Source organism: Ambystoma mexicanum, chromosome 3p (assembly GCF_040938575.1).
Source record: "Ambystoma mexicanum isolate Mex_15411 chromosome 3p, UKY_AmexF1_1, whole genome shotgun sequence".
NCBI classification, from domain to species: Eukaryota; Metazoa; Chordata; class Amphibia; order Caudata; family Ambystomatidae; genus Ambystoma; species Ambystoma mexicanum.
The window spans coordinates 1137450372-1137473824 of record NC_090925.1 but is presented as its reverse complement, the minus strand read 5'-3'; the positions used below and the strand labels follow the sequence as shown (position 1 = coordinate 1137473824).

The 23453-nt window shown below is 45.0% G+C and overlaps 1 protein-coding gene across 5 annotated transcripts in view; it reads right to left on the bottom strand.

Annotated features, from left to right (window-relative positions):
• Positions 1-23453, bottom strand: part of FNIP1 (folliculin interacting protein 1) — a 735567-nt gene that overhangs the window by 171995 nt on the left and 540119 nt on the right. For all 5 annotated transcript variants that reach the window (XM_069652526.1, XM_069652529.1, XM_069652527.1 and 2 more), the window contains one exon: positions 1932-2078. In XM_069652526.1, coding sequence (XP_069508627.1) covers positions 1932-2078 — 147 coding nt within the window. The remainder of the gene's footprint in view (positions 1-1931; positions 2079-23453) is intronic.

Genomic DNA, 23453 nt, shown 5'->3' with positions numbered 1-23453 from the left:
GAGTGGCAAGGCAGCGACAAGCCCCGATCCGAGGATGGATTCAAGGAATGATAATATTGATAAAGGAGAAATTAAACTTCATGAAAAAGCAATTCTTCGACAAGTAAATGTTAATCTGGGCTCATTGAATGTATTGTGTGTGTGCTGTTCGGGCTCTTTAATGCAGCGCTCTCCATGGTCTCGCTCAACTTGGCACACAGTGTTGTCCCTCCTGCACCCGGATTCTCACCCCATCCAACCCAGTTATCTTTACTCCGTTAGTGAATGTATAAAGCCTGCAGGATGAGCTAGATTATAAAACTAAGAACCTGTGTGTCAGAAAGAGTGATGATATTGAAATGGCCTTAGACTGACAATACACTGCAACGTTTGGGACCCAGGTATTGTTTTGTGTAAGAGTTTATACGGTGGGCATTTGGATGTTATCAGATTTATGAAGTTTGGTGAATTTCAATAAACATATTGTGAGGAAAGAAATAACTATAGGTCAGAACAGCAACAATCACTGGAGCCACCGCTCAAAAACACTGCATAGCTTCACCAGGACCCCAGGCAACATACTTCAAATATAAGGGCCAAACCTGTAAAGAGGTGGCCTAGGGATTTCCCTTGGACTTTGTAGAACCTCCAGACTTTCATGCATTAATCCCTTGATTCAAGAGCATACGAGTAATTAAAACATAACTGCAAGAAAAGCTTAGGTCTACTATTGTAAAGAAGTTCATTTAAGCAATGCTACATCCTCACGTTCCTATTAAACACCAGAAAATATTTGCATGCTGTGATTTTATCAGTCATCATGTTTTATCTTCCTTCGTTTAAAGATGTGAATAAATGATTTACACGTGACACAGAGTGATAATCAATCAGCAAAATACCCAGCATTTATCACACAAGAATTGGCAAAGGGAAAAGTGTCATCTTCTTTGTAAGCATGGGATGGGCGTTTGCCAGGCACTGCCATAATAGTACAACCTAGCAATAATACTGCAGCAGCTGGAACATGGTGCGAGTATGTGGGCTTCCAAGTGACTGGCAAATGCTTAGAATACCTAAACACAAGCCAAAACTATTGGCTTTGCTGATGCTTGTTTAAGGGACGACTTCAGTGCAAGGAACAGATGTGAGGACAAAAGAAAGATTGTAAATATTTTGGCTGCAGGCACACTTGGTTAAAGCATTTATATTTAACTAGTATTAAATTTACAGGTGCAAATAAGCCATTTTATCTAAGAAGCCTTACAAATAAAAATGACACGCCCTATAGACCACCAAGTTTGATGTTTTTGCTAAATAGAGCAGCTCAAAGAGATCTGGGGAGGATGTTTTGAGTGGAGAGTGGAAGCTATCAAAGGCCATAGGGATTAGCATGGCCATGACCAGTTAATGGGTTGGTGAATAGCCAAAGACTCTCAAGCTGTGCGTCACTCCTTGCATTCTGTATTCCTACTAACATCCCATCTCCTATAGGTACTCCAGTGCAATTGCATTGGCTTATAGGTGACACTTTAATGTAGCCAAAACTAAAATCAGATGATAACCCATTGTAAACACTAAACTTGGAACCACCAAGACTTCCTGCAAAATTCCTTTTACATTTTTTGATGCCAGAATCATATCTTGGCACAGAACGAGACGTTCAGTAGTACAGAAAGGGGTCAAACAAGTGTCCGACCCGGCTATAAACCTATTTACCTAAAGTGAGAAGGTACCGACAGTTCACATAGCTTATGCCTCATGCCGTGTTGTTGTTGCAGTATTGAGATATGAACAAGCGAGTTAAGTCTTAATATCCCTTTACACACATCAGGTGTTTTTTCTTGGCTCGGACCGAGTTCAAAACAAATAGTTGGCAAGGCAATTAATTTTGGAAAAGTTTGGGAGAATATAATTATGGCTGATATTTGACTATGGAAGAAAAAATAGCTTACTGGTTTTTTGACGCGTGTTCCATCAAGAAGGTGAACTCCTTCATGAAGCGGTGGCAGAGCTGATTCTTCTCCGGGGTTCCAGACATCATTGTGAGCCACACGGGCTCAGAGATGCGAGGCATGGTGTAGAGATTGCAAATAGTTGTCCTAAAAGAATATAGGAAAAAGAATGCGTGTTTCTGTTATCTGCACAAACTGCACATTTTTTAATTATCCACACACCATGCCTTGACAAGGGTCTGCGAAGGCCTCGCCCATGAGCCAATTCAAACTGCCACAAGGCAACCCTGTAGCCATCTTAAGATAACCCTGAAGTTGCCCACAGCCTGCAACCAAGACACTAGCTAGTCTCCACTAAACATTAAGGTAAGACAGGTCGGGGAGGAGCATGGGAGGAGTGAAGGTTGCACTTGATGGATAAACCTGCTAAATAAATCACTACCAAACCAAAATGTGATTAACTAATCATTGAGTATGTGTCTTGAAAACAAAGCCCCATTCCATAACATATAGCTTGTCTGTGTCATTACTCAAGACCAACTACACTACACGCAAATCAGTCTTGACCCCACCCCAAACTTAAATAGCGGTCAAACCCAAACAGTTAGGGAAGATCTCCAAGTTATTGACCTAAAAGAAGAGGCAGGTTATGCCCAGACAGGTTTCCAAAGTAACTGCACCTATGGGCTGTAACTGCACCACACAAGACAACAAAGAATGGCTGTGGGTTGCTTGTGTTCATGTGCAGAAGGTGTTTGAACTCATTTATCCCTGTAGGTGAGGGATTCTGACATGTACAAGCTGCCCCTCCTCCCCCGCTTAAATAAAACAGGCAAGCAAGAATATGACTAACAGTCTCATCTGAATAGCATGCAATTCCATAATTATCGATATTTTGTTCAGTCTAAGATTGTGTAGATTTTCCCACCATAACAATCATAAGCACCACCTTTTCAACACACCCCTTATTGTCCCATACCTATTTCCAGCACAAATCACTAAACATCATTGCAGGTTCAAACTGAGACTGAGCAAATAGTTAAAAATGTATTTCTCCAATATCTTTATAAAGTTCCAATATATAGGGATCCTATAAAACTGCAGTTACCAAATCCAAAAAGAATATTTTCAACAAGCAGACAGATGAAGCGGACAACAAAGCTAAGAAGTTATTTGAAATCTTCCAACTCCTAGAAAAACAGAAAGCACAATCAGTGGCATTTGAGCCCACAAACCTGGATTGCACCAAAACATAACTAGCTTTTGAGGCTAAAGTATCCAAGGCCTGGGACAAAATAAAAAAAGACCAATCTCACTTTTCCAACTCCATCGCCAGGCATAGACCCCCATGTATTTAATTTCCACCCAGTGTCCATTTCAGACCTATTATGTATCTTGGGCACCATGCACCCGTCAGCTTGCCTGGGAAATACCTTACCGGCCAAATTGATCTTAGACAATAAGGACATATTTCCCCCTTTCTTGGCCAGACTTATCAATACTTCACTCCGCACTTGCGTGGTTCGTGAAAATATCAAATTTTACTGTGACTCCCCTACTAAAAGAAACAGGGTTATACCCTAATGACACAAGTAACTTAAGACCAATAACCAACTGTAACTTTCAATAAAAAATCATGGACAAGGTGGCATGTTACAGCTCCAGACATTTGCAGAAGCAATCAGTGCTCTACATCGAACCCAGTCAGGCTTCCGACCCTCCCACAGTACTGAGACTGCCCTGGTCGCTCTACAGATGCATATGCTGGGAATCATGGACAGGGGAAAGGCTGGACTACTGGTCCTATTGGACTTGTCAGCAGCATTTGATCTCCTGGACCACACGCGTCTACTCCACACCCACACCCTGAGATACTGGCCACTGCTCTGACAAAACATCCAAATGAATCCGACTGCCTAGAGTCTACTAGGGAGATGCCTCGGCAGCCCCTGGCCCTACGACCTGTGTACCCCAGGGGGCTTGCATGTCACCGGTACTTTTCAACCTATACACGAGACCACTTAGTAGCCTTTTGGAAGAGACAGAGGTCTTCTTTCTCAACTATGCAGACGATACCCAGCTGGTCCTGTAGCTCTCTGGGGACTATGACCCAGATGTAGCGAACCTAGAACGCATCTACAACCTAATCTAATCTCTGGATCACCACAAGCAAGAGCCAAACTAAAACCTAGCTATCAATCGTTGCCCATCCACGATTGCAACATCCCTGTACTAGGCAAGATAAAAACTATCAGCATACACCTTGATTCCTCCGTGAATGCAGAAACCCATGCCATTCAGGTTGTAGAAAACTGTACTTATTACCTAAGACTCCTAAAAAATATTCGACCTTATCTTAGTGAAAACAATGGTACCATCATAGTACGGTGTGAGAAACCTAAAGGTGTCTCCCTAGCTAGACCCCAGGGATCTGTCATCCAGGTCGCTAGGACACAGCCATCGTTATTGGATCCAGTTCCTTTCGTTATTGTGAATTAAAGATCATGGACAGTAGCCTCAGTGTCATGCTGCAGATGTCAACAGTACGCAGGGTCAGCCTCGGTTGATAAGGCGGAGCAGTGGAGGCTCCTGTACCCGTGGTACTGACCTTGACTCCAAAGAAGCTGAAAGCCAGGCAGATAAGCATAACTGGTGAGTCGAGGGGAGAATCGATAAAAGCTGGGATGTGCGGAGTGTGAATCGCAAAGTGGCAAGTTTGAACATAAAACATTGAACTGTAAATGAACTGTAAAAGGTGTTAAGGGGAGACCAGCTGAAGAGGGAAACATTCACCACGTGGTTGCTCACTCAAGAAGTGCTGGTTCCTCCCCACTGGAAAAGAACTAATAAAACCAGAAGGCCATATGAAAGCCGCCAAAAGGAATTCAAAGTGGTCATACGTGAGGGTCGAGCAAAAGCCCTGTACAATCTAAAGACTTTGATCCGTAAAATGGCTGGAAGTGAGGGAAGTGAATCCTGTTTGTAGGGACGAGAATCCTGCAAACATTTGAAACACTTAGAAAGCATTGAGATGTGCAACAGTGAACCTGGCAAGGGAAACGAATCCCAGGAGGAGCCGAGTTTAAGGTCCAGAGAAACAGTGTGTGTTGAACTGTTTAAAAAGATATTGGGTCTCATTACAACTCCAGCGGTAGCTGTGCCGGCAAAACCGGCACGGCTGCCACCGGAGTTGCATTTTTACTGGCACCCATGAATGGGCAAGAACCGGGTCATGCTGAGTTTGGCGGACCCGGTAATTGCCCATTTGCGGGTGCCGGCAATAAAGGACTCCCCATCCACATTCGGCCCTTTTGGGAATGGGGAGCTCGGATGCACCGACAACATTCAAAATGGTGCTGGTGCATCCGACGTGCTGTGCTCGCGGGTGCCGCTCTGCCCGTAAGGTCAGACCTGGCGTGCTGACAGGCGCCCACGAGCACAGATCGTAGTATGGCGGTACTTTAGTTCCCGGCCCGCCATGCTTATAATGAGGCCCATTAAGATTTGTGAAATACACAACTTTAAGGGTTAGCCCAGAAGAGGCGGACCCAAGGGGTGAATTGTTATCCTAAGGAACTATCATTTGTTAAAGGAACTTTTGTTTTACTGTTTTGGAATACCTCAGGCCCGAAGGCAAGAGACTTTCAGAGGAAAAGAAACTCGGCCATCAACTGTCCTGAGAACTACCATTGGAACTATCATCTCGTGCTGGAGAAGCCTGGGACAGTACAGTGCTCAAAGCTCCCATCCTACTCTGTGCTAAAATGTGCGGAAGGGAGATCCAAGCCACCGCATCTGGACTTATTTCTTTGAAAACACTTCTTTCTTTGCTTGAGAACTGTCCCACACCCCCTTTTGTAGTAGGTTTAAGGTTTGGCAATAGGTTTCTTAGTATAGGCTCTTTCATATTGATACAACGCTACTAGGACTGCCTTTAGGTTCATTTGATGGTCGACACCTGTCCTCATCTTATATTTAGGTTTAGATTAGGTGCTTTTCCAACCCTCACACCATTTTCACTGTTGAATTAACACCCTTGAACTGTGATCAGTTGTGTCTGTCTTACTTGTTGTCACCATGAGTTATTCACAACTGTCAGTCATCTCCACACTCTGCTTCTCTCCTCACATCTCTGACGTCTCCAAGAAGTCACACGCCCAGCTGCACCTCCTCAGAGGTATTCTTCCTCCCCCCAGAAGCTCACTGTCTCCAGAGCTTTGGTTCTCTCCAGGCAGGACTATTACAACAGCCTCTTTCTAAATCTGCCTGCCTCCACTCTCCGCCCTCTGCAACTCATCCAGAACAGGACTGCGAGATTTGTCCTTGGCCTCAAGCCCAGGGATCGCATCTCTCCAGGACTGAAATCTCTGCACGGGCTTCCAGTGGTTGCGAGGATTAACTTCAAAACCCTTTGCATCGTCCACAAGGCCTTCTGGGGCCTGGGGCCTCAATACCTCCAACTCTCTCTTCCTAAGTATCTTCATTCTCGAGCTCTTCGCTCATCCGCCTCCAACTCCCCCAGGGTCAGTCGCTTCTCAAAGCAACGAGTTGGCAGTAGATCTCGTTCTTCAGCTGGGCCTCCCTCTGGAACAGCCTCCCTGCAACTTGAGGAGAATCATCTCAGGTTCCGGAAGCACCTTAAAACCTTTCTCTTTGCTTCTGCTTTTTCTCCTCCTCTCCCCTGTTGACTTTCTGACCGAAACTGAAACTGCACTGGTTACCTGGCCACCTTCTGATCTCAGGCCCAGGTCCCCTCCTCCACCAGTCGCACGCCTGCACTGCCTTCCCAGCAACCCCTGCACTTGGTGACTGATTCTGTATCCCTACAGTCCCACTACCTGCACTTGACACCTTTTATCTGCACTTACCCCTGCACTTGCCACCTGCTGGCCGTACTTTTACTTACTGTTATTATTCTATTATGCACTGCACTGTCCCCTTCCCCCTCCCATTCACTTGTGTAATCTGAATGACACCTGGCCTAGTAGGATCATTGTCTATATACCCTCTGTTCCCCCTCCCTTGCCTCATCGCGCCTTGAAACACTTGTGTATAGGCGCGTTATAAATGCCATATCATTTATCATTATTTTGTCTAGGACTGACAACTGCAACGCCCTTAGTGGTGCTGACAAAAAAAGCTTGCAGAAACTTTAAATTGTCCAAAACGATGCAGTTTGCATCATCAAAAAGATCCCAAGAAGAAAGCACATATCACTTTACGGACAGGCAATGCATATGCTCCCTGTAAAGGCCAGAGTAGAATTTAGGGCAGCCACCATGCTGCATAAATGTCTTCACGGGAAAACTCCAGCCTACATGAAAACTAATGACCCATTACGAGCCAACCAAATAATTGCGCTCATCTAACTTGATGCAGGTAAACTGCCCAACCTTCAAACTGACTAATGGCTTGGACAAATCCTTTGCCGTATGCTCATTCAAAATTTGGAACACTCTTGCACTACCCTTTTGGCAAGAAGTCAAAATCAGACCCTTCAAGAAATCACTCAGGCCCCTCCTCTTTGAGTGATTGTCTGACCCCTCTTATCCCCCCTGTCCTGACCATTGTCCTGTGATTTTGTTGTCTAGCTCGTGTTTTTGTGCACCCTGATGCCTGCGGGTTCCGGTGCGTTATAAATGTATAAATAAATAAATAAATAGTTACCTGTAAGCCATTGCACATTTAGATCCAGACTGCCTTCATTATTTAGAGCAACGAGGCACATACAAATGATAGCTCATCTTGCACATTACTTAAAATAACCAAAACAAACGCGGTGGCGAACAAATTGGGCAATCCACCCTTGATGCAATCCAGTTGAGCAGAAATGTAACTTTTTCATCAATCTTGCATCACTCTTTAACCCCTTCTAGGTTCATCAGTGCCGGCAAAATGATGAGGTGCTGGGGGGGACAAACCGGACAAGACCTTGCTCATGCAAGGGTCCCTATTGTCACCCCTTGCCAGAATGGTATGTGATCCTAGACCAGGTCATGCAATTTATCACAGGAATGCAGGAACGCATGCATTGGCATGGTGCATTCATTAAAACCAACCTCTCAATGAAAGCACACATTACAGGGGGGGCTTGGTGGCACCATCATACTTCTATATAGTCCCTTGATCATTAGAAGCTTCTATGACCATCCATCAGTACCATGGCAGAGTGCAGGCAGGCTCCAAAAGAAAGGCGACTGCAGCTGCCATTTTGCCCCTTTCTCACCTATGCTCTGCACACAGATAACCTCCCTGACATCTTGAGACATTGAAACTTGCTTGAACGACCTTGATGGCATGCCTCAGGCAATGTTCTCTGGCTTTATTCCTGGCTGTGACACCCTTACCCAGTTTTCAGGAGGAAGTGGTGTCAGAGGAGTTATTTTGAAGGCATTTCTCATGTGGCTCATGGCCGCCAAAAGAGTTTCTGGGCAGGAGTGTGGAGCAGTTTGCCAAGGCAGAGTTATATTTGGAGAGGGGCACTTACAGTTTCTGATAAAATTAACAAAGTTTGATATATATATTTACCTACTAATCTTATTTCTGTGGCTTGTATCTGCTTAGAACCACAGGTTTTCCATAGGCTGCCATCTAGTGTTTGGCTTGGAGTATTGTATTTTTTCAAATTCAAAAAACGGGGCGTCGATAGAGGTCTTCTTGCTACACTATCCCTATCCTACGTGTATAGGTACCGATTATTCACAACACATCAACGTCCTCAGATTATTTGTTTTTCTGCCATGTCTGTACATGTTCTGAATGCAACATAATGCAGCTAACGTTTTATCCTGTCCTGTTGCTTACTTGCAGGGAGGCAGGGTAGGAACATTTTATTCTAAACTGATAGAAGCCACAGAAAGTTTACTGGGTAAATATTTGTCTTCTGGGGCTTGTGAATCTGCTTAGATTCACATGTTTTGTATAGATTTGCAAGCGATACCTGAAGAAGGTGGCCGGCAACTAGCAGGTATAGTAGGAAATGATGCTTAAGTACTGCTTGCCCCACTTGTGCATCAGCTCTTCCTTGTGTGTCAAAACAGTATTGTCAATAGTTGCAGCCTTGCATATCTTGTCCAATGGTATGTTAGGAATACAAAAGGCAATTTTATCCCACTGCTACAAGCAGAATGAGCCCTTGGAGTGAATGGTAACATTTTATGTGCCAGTGAGTACCAGAGTTGAATGCATTTGACAATTCATCTAGCAAAAGGGACCTTGGTTAGAAAGTCCTTTTTCTCAGCCCACTGCAAAATAGATTAATTGACTTGTTTTTCTTATTGATTTTGGTTTATCAATGTAAAACATTACAGATTTGCATATGCCCAGCGTGTGAAGGGTTCTTTCTCCCCTACTGTGAGTTTGTGAGGAAATTTATTTAGGTGGGAACAGAGGATGAGTTCTTAGAACCACCATGCGCTTGTGAATGTAGACATAAGGTTCTGTAAGAGAAAGACCCTTTAGTTCACATATTCCTCTAATGGATGTAAATACCATTAGAAAAGTAACTGTGTAGGAGTTCTCAATGTTGCATGCACTGGCTCAAAAGGGGCCCCCAGTGAGCATTTACATAACTGTATTGAGGTCCCACCCGGCAGGTGGAAGTGCAACTGGGAGGATTTGTTTTCCTCTCCCCACGAAAGCCATGATTACAGGAACCTTCCACCAGGATATCTTCAGTTGTGACGTAGTGTAGACTTCTAGAGCTGAATGATGTACCTTAAGGAGTTAAAAAAGAACCCAGTGTCTAAGAGTTTTAGTAGGTATATCATAATATCTGCAAGTGAGCAGTGAATAGGGTTTATACCTTTCAGGGTGCACCATATGACAACTTCTTGAAATAACAGTGTCTAATATTGGATATTCGCATCTTGTTGAAAGTTGCAAATGTTCGAACTCTATGACTTCAGGAGCTATGTTGCCAAGTTCATTGTTTGCGGGCCTGCATGTGTTAATTGTACATTGTGTTTGAAGTAGTGCAATATCTGATGTTTAATGAATGGACGAATCACATGCTGTAGGGATATCATGTTTGTCTTGCCCAAATTGGCACAGTTCAGATTAGCTGTTCGTGAAGTAACTTGTGTACCACTTTGCAGAGCATGGTTATCCAAAAGGAGTTGGCAGGTTTAAGCAAATATCCTGGATCAACTCATCCATAGGGCATTCCTTAGAGACCCTTTTGTTGGATACCTGGATGCAAAATTGAGGCATTTGACATTCTGGCTGATATGGACAGATCCGCTGTTAGCTGATCCCCCACATTTTGAAAGTTTGTTTGTGTTGATTTCCCACTAGTGGTTCTGTTCAACCACCCTGCTTAGATTGTTCCCACCTTCTTAATATCTTCTGCTGCTCCTCTGTGTGCTCAGTTTCGATATGTAATCTCCTCCAAAATGCAACAGTATTCCATTCCGGTTTTCCACACCCCCAAGAGAGTTTCCGGGGCTCCTTCCAATTTGTCAGTAGGTTCCTCATAGCCACCATCCAAGCCACATGTGCCAGCTTTTCTTACCCCTGCTGCCATCATATTCACCTCTTATGTGTATTATTTGCAACTTCGGGTACTTGGGTATTGTATGCTCCAATATTCTTGACATCTCATCAATAACCTTTTCCCAGTATGCTCTAATTTTCGGACAAACACATAGTAGGTGGTGCAACGTCCCCACCTCCATACCGCATTTGAGACATCAGTTCACCGTCGCTCTCCCCATCTTGTACAGCCTATCCCTGGGGTAGTATATTCTGTGCAGTATCTTGTATTGTATCAGTCTCATCCTGGAGGATATATGGACTTCTCTAATTTCAATTAATGCTGGGACATGTGCATGAATGCAAATTCATTTGGCACACCAGTGCCATATGTTCTGTGCTAGGAGCAACAATGTTATAGAGCAGGTGCCACCCTTGCCTCATTATGCAAGTCATTCTCATGGTGTTGCCTGTATTGACTGATATTTTGTTGTTTTATATAGCCTTGTTTGAAAAGATAATAGGGCCATTTGTGATGTTTGGAGTTATTACACATTGATGTTTTCGTTTGTCTCCCTGTGACCCCAGGCTCAGGGTGCAGTGAGTTCTTGGCAGTCTGCTCCCGAGGCTAGTAATGAGGCATTTGTAACTGTTGCTTGTACTGGTGGGTGTCTGAATGGTTTTCCGTTTAAGAGGTTTGTTTTTGTCCACCGATGCTGGGCACTTATGGCCGCCTTTTATACCATCACTAGATAATCCTATTCACAAGACATCTAAGACCATTTCGGTGAGAACCTATGTGGAATTGTGCACATGTTTAGGCAAGAGTGGTACTATGTAGATGCATGACACCATCATGCCTAGCAATTTCTTTACCCTTCTCACTGTTATCGCAGCTCCTACCTTGCAACAGGGGATTTGCGCTAAGATTGCTTCTTTCTTGACATGGGAATTCCATTGCTCATTGTGAGCCTTGAATAGCACCCAGAAACTGTTTTTTTTTGGTCTGGTTAAAAGTAATGGCTTCGCCTTGTTGATTGTGAAATCCAGCTTGTGTAAAAAAACACTTGTGTACGTACAAGCAAATCCCTAGTGTGTCTCCTGTTATGAGCCAGTTCCCCAGATAGGAGCAGATGGAAATGTTTTGGCCATGATGGTGGGATGCCATTATGTAAGCACTTTGTTGAACAAACAAGGTGTCAATGCTATTCCAAAAAGTAGTACATTTAATTGAAAGTACCATGTTCCTATCTTGAACCTTAGAAACCGCGTGTGACCTGTTAACATTGAAATATCAAAGTATGTATCATTCATGCCTAGCACGGTCATGTATATTCCTCCTTTGAGGAACGGGAGGACCTCCTGTAGTGCGGGCATCCTGAATTGTGGCTTTTCATACTTTGCTGGCCTGAGGTCTAAAATTGGTCTTTAGTTTTTGTCTTTTTTGTGTCCTAGAAAGTAAAGTGAATAAATGCCTACGTTTACCAGGGATCTATGGTATTCAAGCAAAGACTATATTTCCTACTCTAGCAGCTCCCAATGGTGTCATGCCATTTTTCTGTTGCACAGAGGACGATTGCACAGATTTTGTATTATTTCTATTCAGCAACCTTTGGGTACTCTGTCTATCACACACTGATCTGATGTTATTCCCCGTCCCATTTGTGGGTGAATGCGGTTATGCATCCTCCTCCTAGAGGCATGGGTAGGCATGGGAGGGGGCCGTTCTCCTCGTTGAGTCATTTTTTTGAGGAGGAAGACCCTTCCCGTTTTGTTGGTCCTCTTTCTCTTGGTTTTCCTCTGTGTGTATAACCCAAGGGTACAAAGTAGGAGCACTGCTGTGGCTGCGAACCTGAAACAAACTTGACCCTGTTGTCTGGCTATGCTGAATAGACTGTTGCATATGTGGTGTGGCTCAAAAGAGTCACTGGTTTGTCGAGGAACCTCTTGATTAGTAGCCTCGGCCTGATATTTGTCCACCTGTTTTATGAGTATTGTGGTCCTGCTTTGTCCTTTCTCATGCCTCTTCTACTGCCTTTCCAAAGAGTTAGGACTCTTTAATTGGCATATCTAGCAAGATAGCTTGCACCTCAGTCTTGAAGCCTGCCCACTTAACCAGGCATCTCACTTGAATACATTTGCTCCTGCCACCTGGCACCCTTTGCTGTCTCTGCGGCCTCAAACGCATTTTGAATGAGGGCATTAACTGTCTGCTTTCCTTACTGATTTATTTTCCAGATTGCTCCCTGAAGCTCTGTTTGTATTTGTTTACCCAATTCCTCTAGGTTATCCCACTGGGACCTGTTGCATTGGCTATTATGCCGCTGTATGCTTTTCCTACCAAAAGCATAGGCGAGTCTGCTTTCCATGTACAGGGGATATTCTGTAACTGTCATGGGTAGATTTGCTCTTTTTTGTGCAGTGGTTACGACTAGAGAGTCAGATGCTAACTGACCCGTAATGTACATTGGGTCTGTTGTGGAAGGTTTATATTTCTTCATTTCTTCTCTGTCCTCTTTTTTTTTATTTTGTTGGGACTGGTATTAATGAGGGGGTGACCCTCTTTCTTATTGAGGCTAATAATGGAATACAGTACGAAATCGATTTCTTTTCATCCAAGAGGTCCTCAATATAATAGATATCCTCATCTGGTTTTGCAGCTCTGCCTAGCCAACCTCTGTACTGGAAATTATCCTCAGTGGGGGAGAATGAAGCTGGGTGATCCTCCTTAACTGGCGACACCATGACACCACACAGCAGGACAATCATCTGGGTCTACGTAGTCCTGGTACACCGGAAGCGAGTTTGTATCCCCCCCGCCCCCCCAAGTCATCAGGGAATTTCTGATCTAAATATGGGTAAGCCAGCATGTCCAGTAGGGCCTATGATCTTGATTTCTTTCACAAATGTTGGTCTTTTGACATATGTACTTATTCCCCTGCTCTTTCATGTTGTTCCATGAAGGAGACTGCTTTGGGAATGGTTTCTTTGAAGTCCCACATAGACCACTTTTTTTCGGTGTCGAGGACTACCCTCAGATGCTCCCGATATTTTAATTAGGGGCATAATGGCTTTGGAAATCTCGATGCCGGTATTACTTTCCTCTTCCCACTCCTCTTTATTGTCTTTGATATCTACTTCAGCCTTCGGCTGCATTGCCATAGTGTATTTAACCTCACGCTTTGAAGCCCTCCTTAACCGGTTTAGTTTTCAGAGATGGAGGTGCAGATTGTTAGGAAAGATTCCTCTTTACTGCACCTTTCCTTCCATTTCTATGGACCCCCAAACATTTTGCTTTTATTTTTGTATCTGAAATGGACCTTTTAAAGTGCAGTGAAGCTTTAAGCTTCACTACACTGTCTTCTGCTCATCTGTCATGGGGAAACAGACATGTCCTTCAGGCTGTCAGTACTGGGAACCATTGTTTCCCTTCATCTAGTTACTTTGTTACTACTTTTAGTAACTTGCTATCAATTGTGGTCACTTTTTATCATTATACAATGCATCCTACAATGCAGTCCAATCGGATACACTTATTGTTTTGCCCTAGAATAACACTCAAGAGGGCTTTTGGTTACGCTAGGTGTGCTAAATGGACAAACTGGTGGCAGCAGTGACTTTTACCATTTTTTGGTTTACCGTGTTTGGCTACTAACTGTGGCTTGTGGGCACACGTGGCCATGCCACAAGAATTTTCACTTGTCCTTTGGTCATCCTGTCTTTTAGCCTTCTTCCTGGCCTGTGAGGCCACGAAAATCCTTATATGGACGTCTAGTGCCCAGGAAAGCAGAGGCGGGCCACTGGAGGGCTATGTGTGGTTGCTGCCAGGAAGTGGGATGGGACGGTTTGGTCACCAGTGGTCCTCATTGGAACTCTGCTGGTGTGTGTGTGCCGGAGCTGTCATTGGCTAGTGGGGGCAGCTGCTCTTTCCTGGTTTTTAGGATTAAAAAAGGACCTCTGCACCTACTCGAGAGATCCTTGAAGAAACCGAAGAAGCCAAGACTCCTGTCCAGCTACAAGGCTTGCAAGGAGTCCGTGGACCCGTCGGAAGGCGGCTCAGTGACCAACTTCTGCTGCTGCCCTGGTTGAGCCCTGTCCTGTGGAAGATTTCCAGCAGTCCTGCGAAGGAGCTGCAACCCTTGGAGTGGAGGTAACATTCATTCTCGACATCAGCTCGCAGACCTATGAAGAAGAGCTTTTGGAAGTATCGCAGGACCTCCCAGTGGCTGACCAGCTTTGAGTTTGGTCTACTGTCCTGCAGACGTTGTCGTTCCACGTCAAGGCCTGGAACTTGGGGGCTCACCAGCTTGTGCAACACGACTTACCTCTGCAGCATTTCGTGGTCCTAGCATCAAGGGGACCCGAGATAGGAGGGAAAGTCTGACTGTGGCAAGTGAATCCCTTTGCGTCACTGTGCATCAGTGGCCGTCGTCCAAAATTGCTTACCTGCGCCCATTCCTGTCCTGAGAGGGGTCCTGCATTGAGTTTTTCTGCATTCTTCTTGTATTCACACAAGCACTCCGTAAGTTGGGAACATGTTTGTTAGCTAGTTTAACTCGTCCCTGGCACTTGGAACTGTTCACTGCACCTCAGAGACTCAACCTTCATTTTTTCAGATTCACAAACTGTGTGAAACTTTGCTGAACTTTTGGGCACAAGGCCTCAGACAATTTAGGGTTGAACTTCTGAAGTTAGAGTCGATTCTATGTGGACTGGTAGAACTAATACTAATCTGTACCTTTCTTTTCAGGGGTTTGAATTGTATTTTGCCCTACACCTGCAATTGTATGCATCTATCTAATTTTTAGTATTGTGTGAGAATATTGCCTCTTAGTCATTTTTGACTGTGTTATTTGGCCATGAGTAAATATGTATTTTTATACCTGTTTGTCTAAGTGTGTTCCTTAAATGCTTTGATGTGTGTGCTCATTGTGGACCCCTTACAAGCTCACCACCACTTGAGACTTAGCCTAGACCACTCGCCTTGCTACAACTCCCCAGAGTTGTCCCTGTCACAATATAGGTTGGCCTTTTATACATCTGTCCACCCGGCCAGAGTATAGAAAATCAGTCCTAACAGATGGAGGAAGTGTGTTTCAAAACCCATTCTTAGCATGTTGATGCTTTTGTGCTGAGTGTGTCAAACCCCCACCACGCCCCTGAGTCGAAGCCTACCATGTTCAAAGCCTGGGAAAAATTAGAATCATAAGCGCAAGAACACGACTTCCATCATGCTGGTGTTTTTGTTTGTGTATATTTCAGCAGCCTTGTGATTGCAAGGGGACTTCTCCATAACTCGTTTTGCAGACAAGCCGTCGGCCCTGGCACCTCTTTGCTAGGCTGTTGAGGGTCAACTCCGATCCAGGCATTTAAACTCAGACCTCAAATTGCAATGTGTGTGCATCGGACTCATCTGTGCCGATTGTCTGAATGACGTATATCGTAGTGTTTTCAATGGTGACCCACGAGATATGGATTTAAATTTTGGGCATGCCCAGTGGCGATCTCGACCAGGTCCCAGGGAAGATATCTATTGCACTTTGTGTGTTTGCGCCAGGGGAATTTGGAATTACACTGCGGATATTTTATGAACTGGGTGTTTTCCATTTCGGCCTTGAGGATTAGATCCATCCTTAAAGTAGAGAGGGCAAGGGAGGATAGGCATTCTCTAAGCCTGGGAAGTGTATAAAATGTGCCCCCCACTACCTACTTGTATGCCTTGTTGTGGTTGGGGAAGTTTCTTCTCGATATTGATTGTTAAGCACTGTGCACTGAAAAGAGCAATCTCACCTCAAAAATGTTCTTCTCTGTCGTGATGTTGCTGCCAACCGATGGAAGGAAAAGAAATTAAAAATCAGAGGTCATCAACGTATTAAGGATCATGGGTCCCTGCACACGTAAGATGGGGATAGTGTGACAAACGTCAATGCCCCGTTTTTTCTAATTCGAAAAAATATGAAATCTTAGCCAACCGCTAGAGATGGCAGCCTATTCAAAGCATGTGAATTCAAGCGATTCAAGCCCCAGCAAAAAATATATATATATACATATAATAGAGCGGCAGTCCCCACCCTATAGTTAAAGTGATATCTATGAGCTATCGGAAATCCAACAATTCTATTGAGTGTACCTTTTTACTTGGTGGACAGATTCGTCTGATATTTTCCAAACAAAATGTTTGTCACAGGCCCCCCAGTCTGGAGATTTTGGGAAAGATTTGATACAAAATAAAAAAGTGATTAAAAAAGAAAATAAAATGCCGTTTTCGGCCTACTCCCATTCATTTTCCCATAGAGAAAGTCACATTTTGCGAAAGCTTAAGAGCAAAAAACGCAGAGCGGATTTGGACCAAACAAACAACTTAGGTACTAAGCGTTGACTCAATTTTCCGAGTCTGGTTTGGGGATAAACCCATCCAGGAGTTTTTTAAATTTTCGACAGGGAAGTGGGTGCCCCTGCTCTGCAAAAAATAGCTCTCTCTCCCATGGTGCTTTGGACCAGAGAGGCCGAGAGTTTTTTCAAAAATGAAACGTTGCCATTTTTACCCGAAATTCTATTGCTAATTACGTTTTGCTTGATGGATGGATTTGGATGACATTTTCCAAACAAAATGTTTGTCAAGGGCCCCCCCCAAACTGGAAATGATGGGAACAATATGTTAAAAAATTGAAAAGTTAAGAAAACAAAAAAATGCATTTCGTTTTCAGCACACTCCCATTCATTTTCCCCATAAAGAAAAAGTGCAGTTTTTGAACAGCTGTGGCATGAAAACCGCTGAATAAATTTGGACTAAATAAGAAAGACTTGGGCACAAAGCATTGACTTAATTTCCTTGACTGGTTTGGGGGGCCAATCCATCCGATAGTTTTTAAAATATTTGACGGAGAATAGAATACCGCCTGCTCTATTAAACCTTTATATCGGTCTTGGTGCTTTGCTGAAGAGAGGCTTTTCACAAATGGAAAGCAGACATTTTTTGTTGTTGCTTGATGTGAGCGATTCCTGCGATAATACCAGGAGAAGACTTAAGGAACAAGTTACTGAACTATAACTTTTGTTCTCCAGCATGGGTTTTGCGTGGATTTACATGCTCATGAATATTCCCTGTCGTCCAGGGAAACCAAGGACACTCATCCTCCTAAACTCCACCCCTGGTGGCCATCTTCAGATTTGGTTACACACGTAAAGTGGCAGTATGAACCAAGAAGGGCCAGAGAGGGGAATAAGGGAGGGATTGCATGCAAGTCCATGCAAGACCCATGCTGGAGAAAAAGAGTTACAGGTGAGGAACTCGTTCCTTCTCCAGCATGGGATCTTGCATGGATTGGCATGCTCATGAATACGATTACACAGCAGTACATGTACACAACCACAGGAGGTGGCAAGGCTCATAGAAGCAATAGACTTACCCGTGGAACAGACTTACCTCTAACAAACTGGTTGCGTAGCACTGCTTAGCTGACCTGGGACTCCTCCCTGGAATCCCTGTCGACACAGTATTTCTCTTATTTTTCCATTTATAGCAGCGCACAAAGCCTAGAGGCATCTAGGCGCTAGTTACAGTACAAAAGTTATCTCAAATGTATAATGTATCTAACATGAATAAATTATTGTATTGATACAATTCTGTGTTATAAGGTTTATTTAACCAAAACAACAATTACAAAAAAGCAGTAATACAGGACAGTGTGTGTGGGACCGAGCAAGAAAGTTACATATGTTCAAAGTTTCTATGAGGTGTAGGGAAAAGGGCAAGAATATCTCGATACATTATGGTGCGCAGTGTACAAGAAGGCGGCTTTGGTCTATCCTCGAAAACTATCAGAGGATTCCTATTGAAAAAAACAGCTTCTAATTTAGTGGAAATTGGAGCGTATGAGCCATTATAGGTGTCAATTGAGAGAGAGAGAGAGAGAGATAGGTTTTCGCCATATTGTCTGAATGGTTTATATTCCATAGGCTAGATACCCAATTTAACAACCAAGTTACCATCTGTTGAAGTTATTAGGACTGCACTGACATCATGGATTATTGATAATGGACAGAATTCATGGATATACTATCAGGCTTCAATCTGGCATAATCCTGGAGGGCAGATTGAGAAAAAGACATTGTGTTGGCACAGTTGAATTACAAGAACGATTTTAAAGATTGGTGGTTTGACATGATGGTAGGATGGTATCCCTTGTTTCTCTCACAAGTTTGGTTTAGGGAAAAGGGAATTTAGGAAGTGTAGGGATTTAGAAACTTTGCTATCAGAAAGGCAGGGGATGTTGGATGTTCCAATGAGAACTAAACCAATGGTTTGTGTATTCTTTGACGCGCCGCTACTTATGGTATCAACCTTCCTTAAAGTGATGCATATGAAGGACTCGTATGTAGCTTTGTGGGAAAAATTGAGGAAGGCATGGATTGAGGATTTAGGAAGAGATTTCTGACAAGGAATGGGAGGGATTATGGAGGGCGGGCGCAAGGTCTAAAATGGATTTAAGTTTGCGTTATACTCAACGAATTTTAGGTTGTCTGTATGGAACTCTGGTGCAGATGCATAGGCTGCAAGATAGCAAGACATGTTGGGGTTGTGGTCGGAGTAGAGGTACTTTATTGCACACATTGTGGCACTGCCCAAGGTTTATTGATTTTTGGAAGGAAGTGCTGGACAGGCTGGATACGGTTCTCGGTGTGATATTCCCAAGGTCACCCTGATCTGTGATTTTACTTTTGATGCAAGGCAGATTTAATGTGGCCTTTAGCTGTGGATGTTGGTTCAATAAAGGACTAATGGAGGCAACCAAGCAAATCTTGAGAGTTTGGAAAATGAGGAAAAAAAACAATTGTGTAGAGTTGGCTGTCGGATTGACAAACTTTATCCAGCTACGAGAAGCAAAACAAGATCGAGAGGTGTCTTACCTGGAAATGTGGGGACCATTTAATGAGTTATATGGATGAGGGCAGGCCTTTGAGTACTTTGTGGAGTGGAGTTACTAGGGTGGATGTGGAGAGTTATGTGTGTGTGTTTGTAGTACGTCTTGTTTTGTGATGCATGTGTTTTTACCGTTTTATTGCTCACACCCTACATGGGGTGAAAATTATATATAGTAGTTTTATGATTAGATAGTTTGTGATATGTGAGGGTTAATTTTGTCAGGATTACCATTCGGACATTCCATGTATCTCAAAAAAGTACGTATCCTTGTGTTGGTTTTTTGATTGTTCTTATTAAAAAATACAAATAAAGTGTATAAAAAATAAGAAAATAAAGTTACATACAGGTAAGGTCATAAATGCACACTCCGATAAAGTCTCACAGGGGCTACATCAGGTGTATAGGTAACCCCATATTATAAAAGCAACAGTCAAGTGAGTGTACAGTCTGGCAAAGCCTCACCCTCTACATCAGCAGAATCTTATGAAGGTATGGGTAGACCTCCACGAAGCAGCCCTGCAGATGTCGAGCAGGGGACCACCACAGGGAAATGCCATCATTGCTGCAATGGCTCTGGTGGAATGGGCTCTCGGCTGGCCTGGAAGCGGTCTGTTGGCCAGACAATGGCAATGCATGATACAGCCAGAGAGCCACCTGGAGATGGAAGCCTTAGCAGGGCCATCCCATGTCCCGCAGGTTCAAAATTGCCAAAAAGTTGAGTAGTCTTTCGAAAGTTCTTTGTGCGTGCAACAAATAACTTCAGGGTGCATGCCACGTCCAACGAATGCAACACCCTTTCAGCAGGCGGAGAAGTATTTGTGAAGAAAACTGGCAGAATCAAAGGCTTGTTGCGATTAAAGTCCTTTGGTATAAAAGAGGGATGAGTCCTCAGAACCACCCTTAACTGAGTGGAATGACAAATATGGAGGTTTGCAGGACCTGGCCGTGGTAATGACCACCAGGAAGACAATCTTCCATGACTGAAATTTCAAAGGGGCACAATGCATTGGTTCAAACAGAGGCCCCATCGGTCTGGACAGTACCACATTTAGCTCCCACGCCGGGGCAGGAGCCTTCACTGGAGGGAAAGTTCTACAGAGGCCCTTGCGAAACTCCTTGGCAAGCCTGTGCGACCACAGAGAGCTTGCCCGGAGCCTGGTCGTAGCGGGACATGGCGGCCAGGTGGAACTTAATAGATGAGTGGGCAAGGCCAGTGTTGGCCAACGAGAGCAGGTACAGGAGAAGATGCAGCGCTGTCACGCGCAGCAGGGAAATCTTCTGTGTCTTGCACCTCACTATAAAATGCTTCCACTTGAGTTTGTAGCAAACAAGTGTAGAGGGGGCCCTAGCCTTGGAAAGAATTTTCTTGCACTCCAGTGGCAGTGAATAGTGCCAGTATTCTAGGGCTGCAGGAGCCAGTCCTTGAGGCTCAGATACGCTGGGTTGTCATGCAGGATTGCCCCCCCCCTTCTCTGGAGAGTAGTTCTGGAAGTGGAGGCAGTCTGATGGCCGGTACCACTGACAGATGGAGAAGGTCTGAGTACCAAATTTGTCTGGGGCACGCCGATGCAATGAGGATTATTTTGCAGTGTCAACGTCTGAGTGTGTTGATCTCTCATAGTAACAGTGGAATCGGTGGCAAAGCATACAGGAAGAGGCTCTCCCAAGGGAACGAGAAGGTGTCCCCCGAGACTCCTTGCCTGAGGATACCTGCCGGCAAGCTTTTGGCACTTGCCATTAGTAGCTGTTGTAAAGAGGTCGAGTTGAGGAAGACCCAACTCGTTGAAGAGCTGAGATACTAGAGCTTGAAGCTCCCATTCTTGGCAGGATCGCAGCTCCCTGCTGAGAGAGTCTGCACTGGTGTTCTGGATGCCTGCCAGGTGAAAAGGGACAAGAAACATGCATTGAACAATAGCCCAGAGCCATAGATTCTGTGCCTTCCGTGAGAGTGCAGGGGAGCGCGCCTCACCAAGCTTCCTGATGTAGAACATGGTGGTGGTGTTGTCCATGAAGACTCACCTTCCCCTAGAGCTGAGGCTGAAAAGACTTGAGGTACCAGAAGACTGCCCGCAGTTCCAGGACGTTGATGTGGAGCTCCTTTGCAAATGTCCAGTGTGGGCTCCCCAACCTTCGAGGGAGGTGTTGGTCATGACGGTCGACTGATAGAACGGGATTTGAAAGGGAGCGCCCTGGGAGAGTTGCAGGCAAAGTGACCAGCATTGCAGGGCTTGATGGAATACCTGATTGAGGGCAATATTGTCGGTCAACGGGACAGTGACTTGCTGCCACCTGGCATCCAGGAACTCAAGAAGGGGTCTCATCTGAAGTCTGCAAAAGGAACTAGATGGATGCAGGAGGACATCATCCTCAGCAGGGACATGATTAGCATTGCAACAGAAGTTGCCGATCGCCATTGGGCCTCTCCAAGAATGGCCTTCACTCTTTCTTCTGAGGGAGTCGCTAGACATGAGAGTGTGTGAGCTGGACACTCAGGAATAGTGCATTCTGAGGTGGCAATATGCAGGACTTCTGATAGCTTATCGAGAATCCTGATGAAATCAGGATCTGGATGCTCTCCGCAGTGTGCTGAATTGCCAATGTGTGAGAGCAGAATTGGATGAGCCAATCGTCCAGATAAGGGTAGGATTCCTTTGCAGTGAAGATGCATTGCCACCGGGGCCAATTTCAGACCGAAGGGAAGGGCCTTGAACCAGTAATGTCGCCCCTGAATGATAAAACACAGGAACTTCCACTATTGCAATGAATAAGGATGTGGGGGTAAGCATCCTCCAAGTCAAGGAAATCCCCTTCCTCTAACCGGCCGAGCACGTGCTGCAACGTGACCATCCTGAACGTTTGGGATTTGAGGAGCTTGATGAGGCACTGCAAATCCAGAATTCGTCACCACCCCCCCCCCCCCCCCCCGACTTATTCCTTACCAGAAATTATCGGAGTACACTCAGGAGCCCTGGAAGTGCTGAGTGACTGGTTCTAATGCCTCCTTGCGTAGCATGGCTTGAACCTCCTTAAGCAGTTGTGCCAGGTGCAGTTCTTGTTGCGTGACAGGAGGAATATGAGGGCATTTGTCCTGAAATTCCAAAGTGTGTCAATATTGAAGGACATCGAGCACCCATTGGTCTGTGGTGATCTTCCACCAATGATTGACAAATTGCGATAGCCGGCCTCCCACTTGGGTGCAGACATGGGTGCATGGGTCCTAAGCCGGCTCAGGCTTGCTTCAGCGTCTGTGCCCTGGATGGGGGTGACGAAGACGCTGTGCGTCACTGCCGTAGGCCTGTGAGCATTACCTGTAAGCCTCCTGGGTGTTATAGCAGGAGGTCTGACAAAGGGGGAGGGGGTGAAATCCTTAGATGGCCGGGGAACTCTCCCTTTAGAGTGGCGGAAGGACGACCTCCTCTGCTGAAGGGTGTCCAGAGAATGCGCCATCTCAGTGCCGGTCATGATGGCTTGTAGATTCTCATCAACCACATTTACAAACAAGTTATCGCCATCGAGCAGCAGGTCGATTACTTTAGTTTGCACATCCGTGCAGAGGTTTATGGCCTTGAGCTAACCCTGGCGACAGAGGGTCATACTATTCCCCATCTGGCGAAAGCTGGAGTCTGCAATGTTGAGGGCGAAGGGGATAGCATGGTCAGAACCCACCTCCCCTAACTGGAACAGGGCTAGGGCTTCAGCCTTCCTATCCTCAGGGAGGAAGTCGAGGATGGGCTCCAACTTATACCACAACTCCCTGTCATACGATGACAGGATGGTGAGGGCGTTGGTAGCCTTGATTTTGGATGCTGCCGTCGCAATGATGCATTTTCCCGCTGCATCCAGCTTTTTTCCTGTCCTGGTCCAGAGGAACCACTGACAAAGAAAAGGGGTTGGAAGACCTCTTCCTAGCAGTGGCCAAGACCACGGAGTCTGGCGAGGGTTGGGACCGGAGGCAACAACTGGAGCGGAAAATGGCAAAGTTGTTGACGGGACTGTGGTCGGAACCGCTGAGGGAGGTCTAGGAGACAAATAAACCCTGGGCGTGGGACCCATTGCAGTGGTAAAGGTGACAGTCATGGACGAGCCCTGTGCTGTTGCAGCTGTCGAAGGAAGAGCAGTCTTCG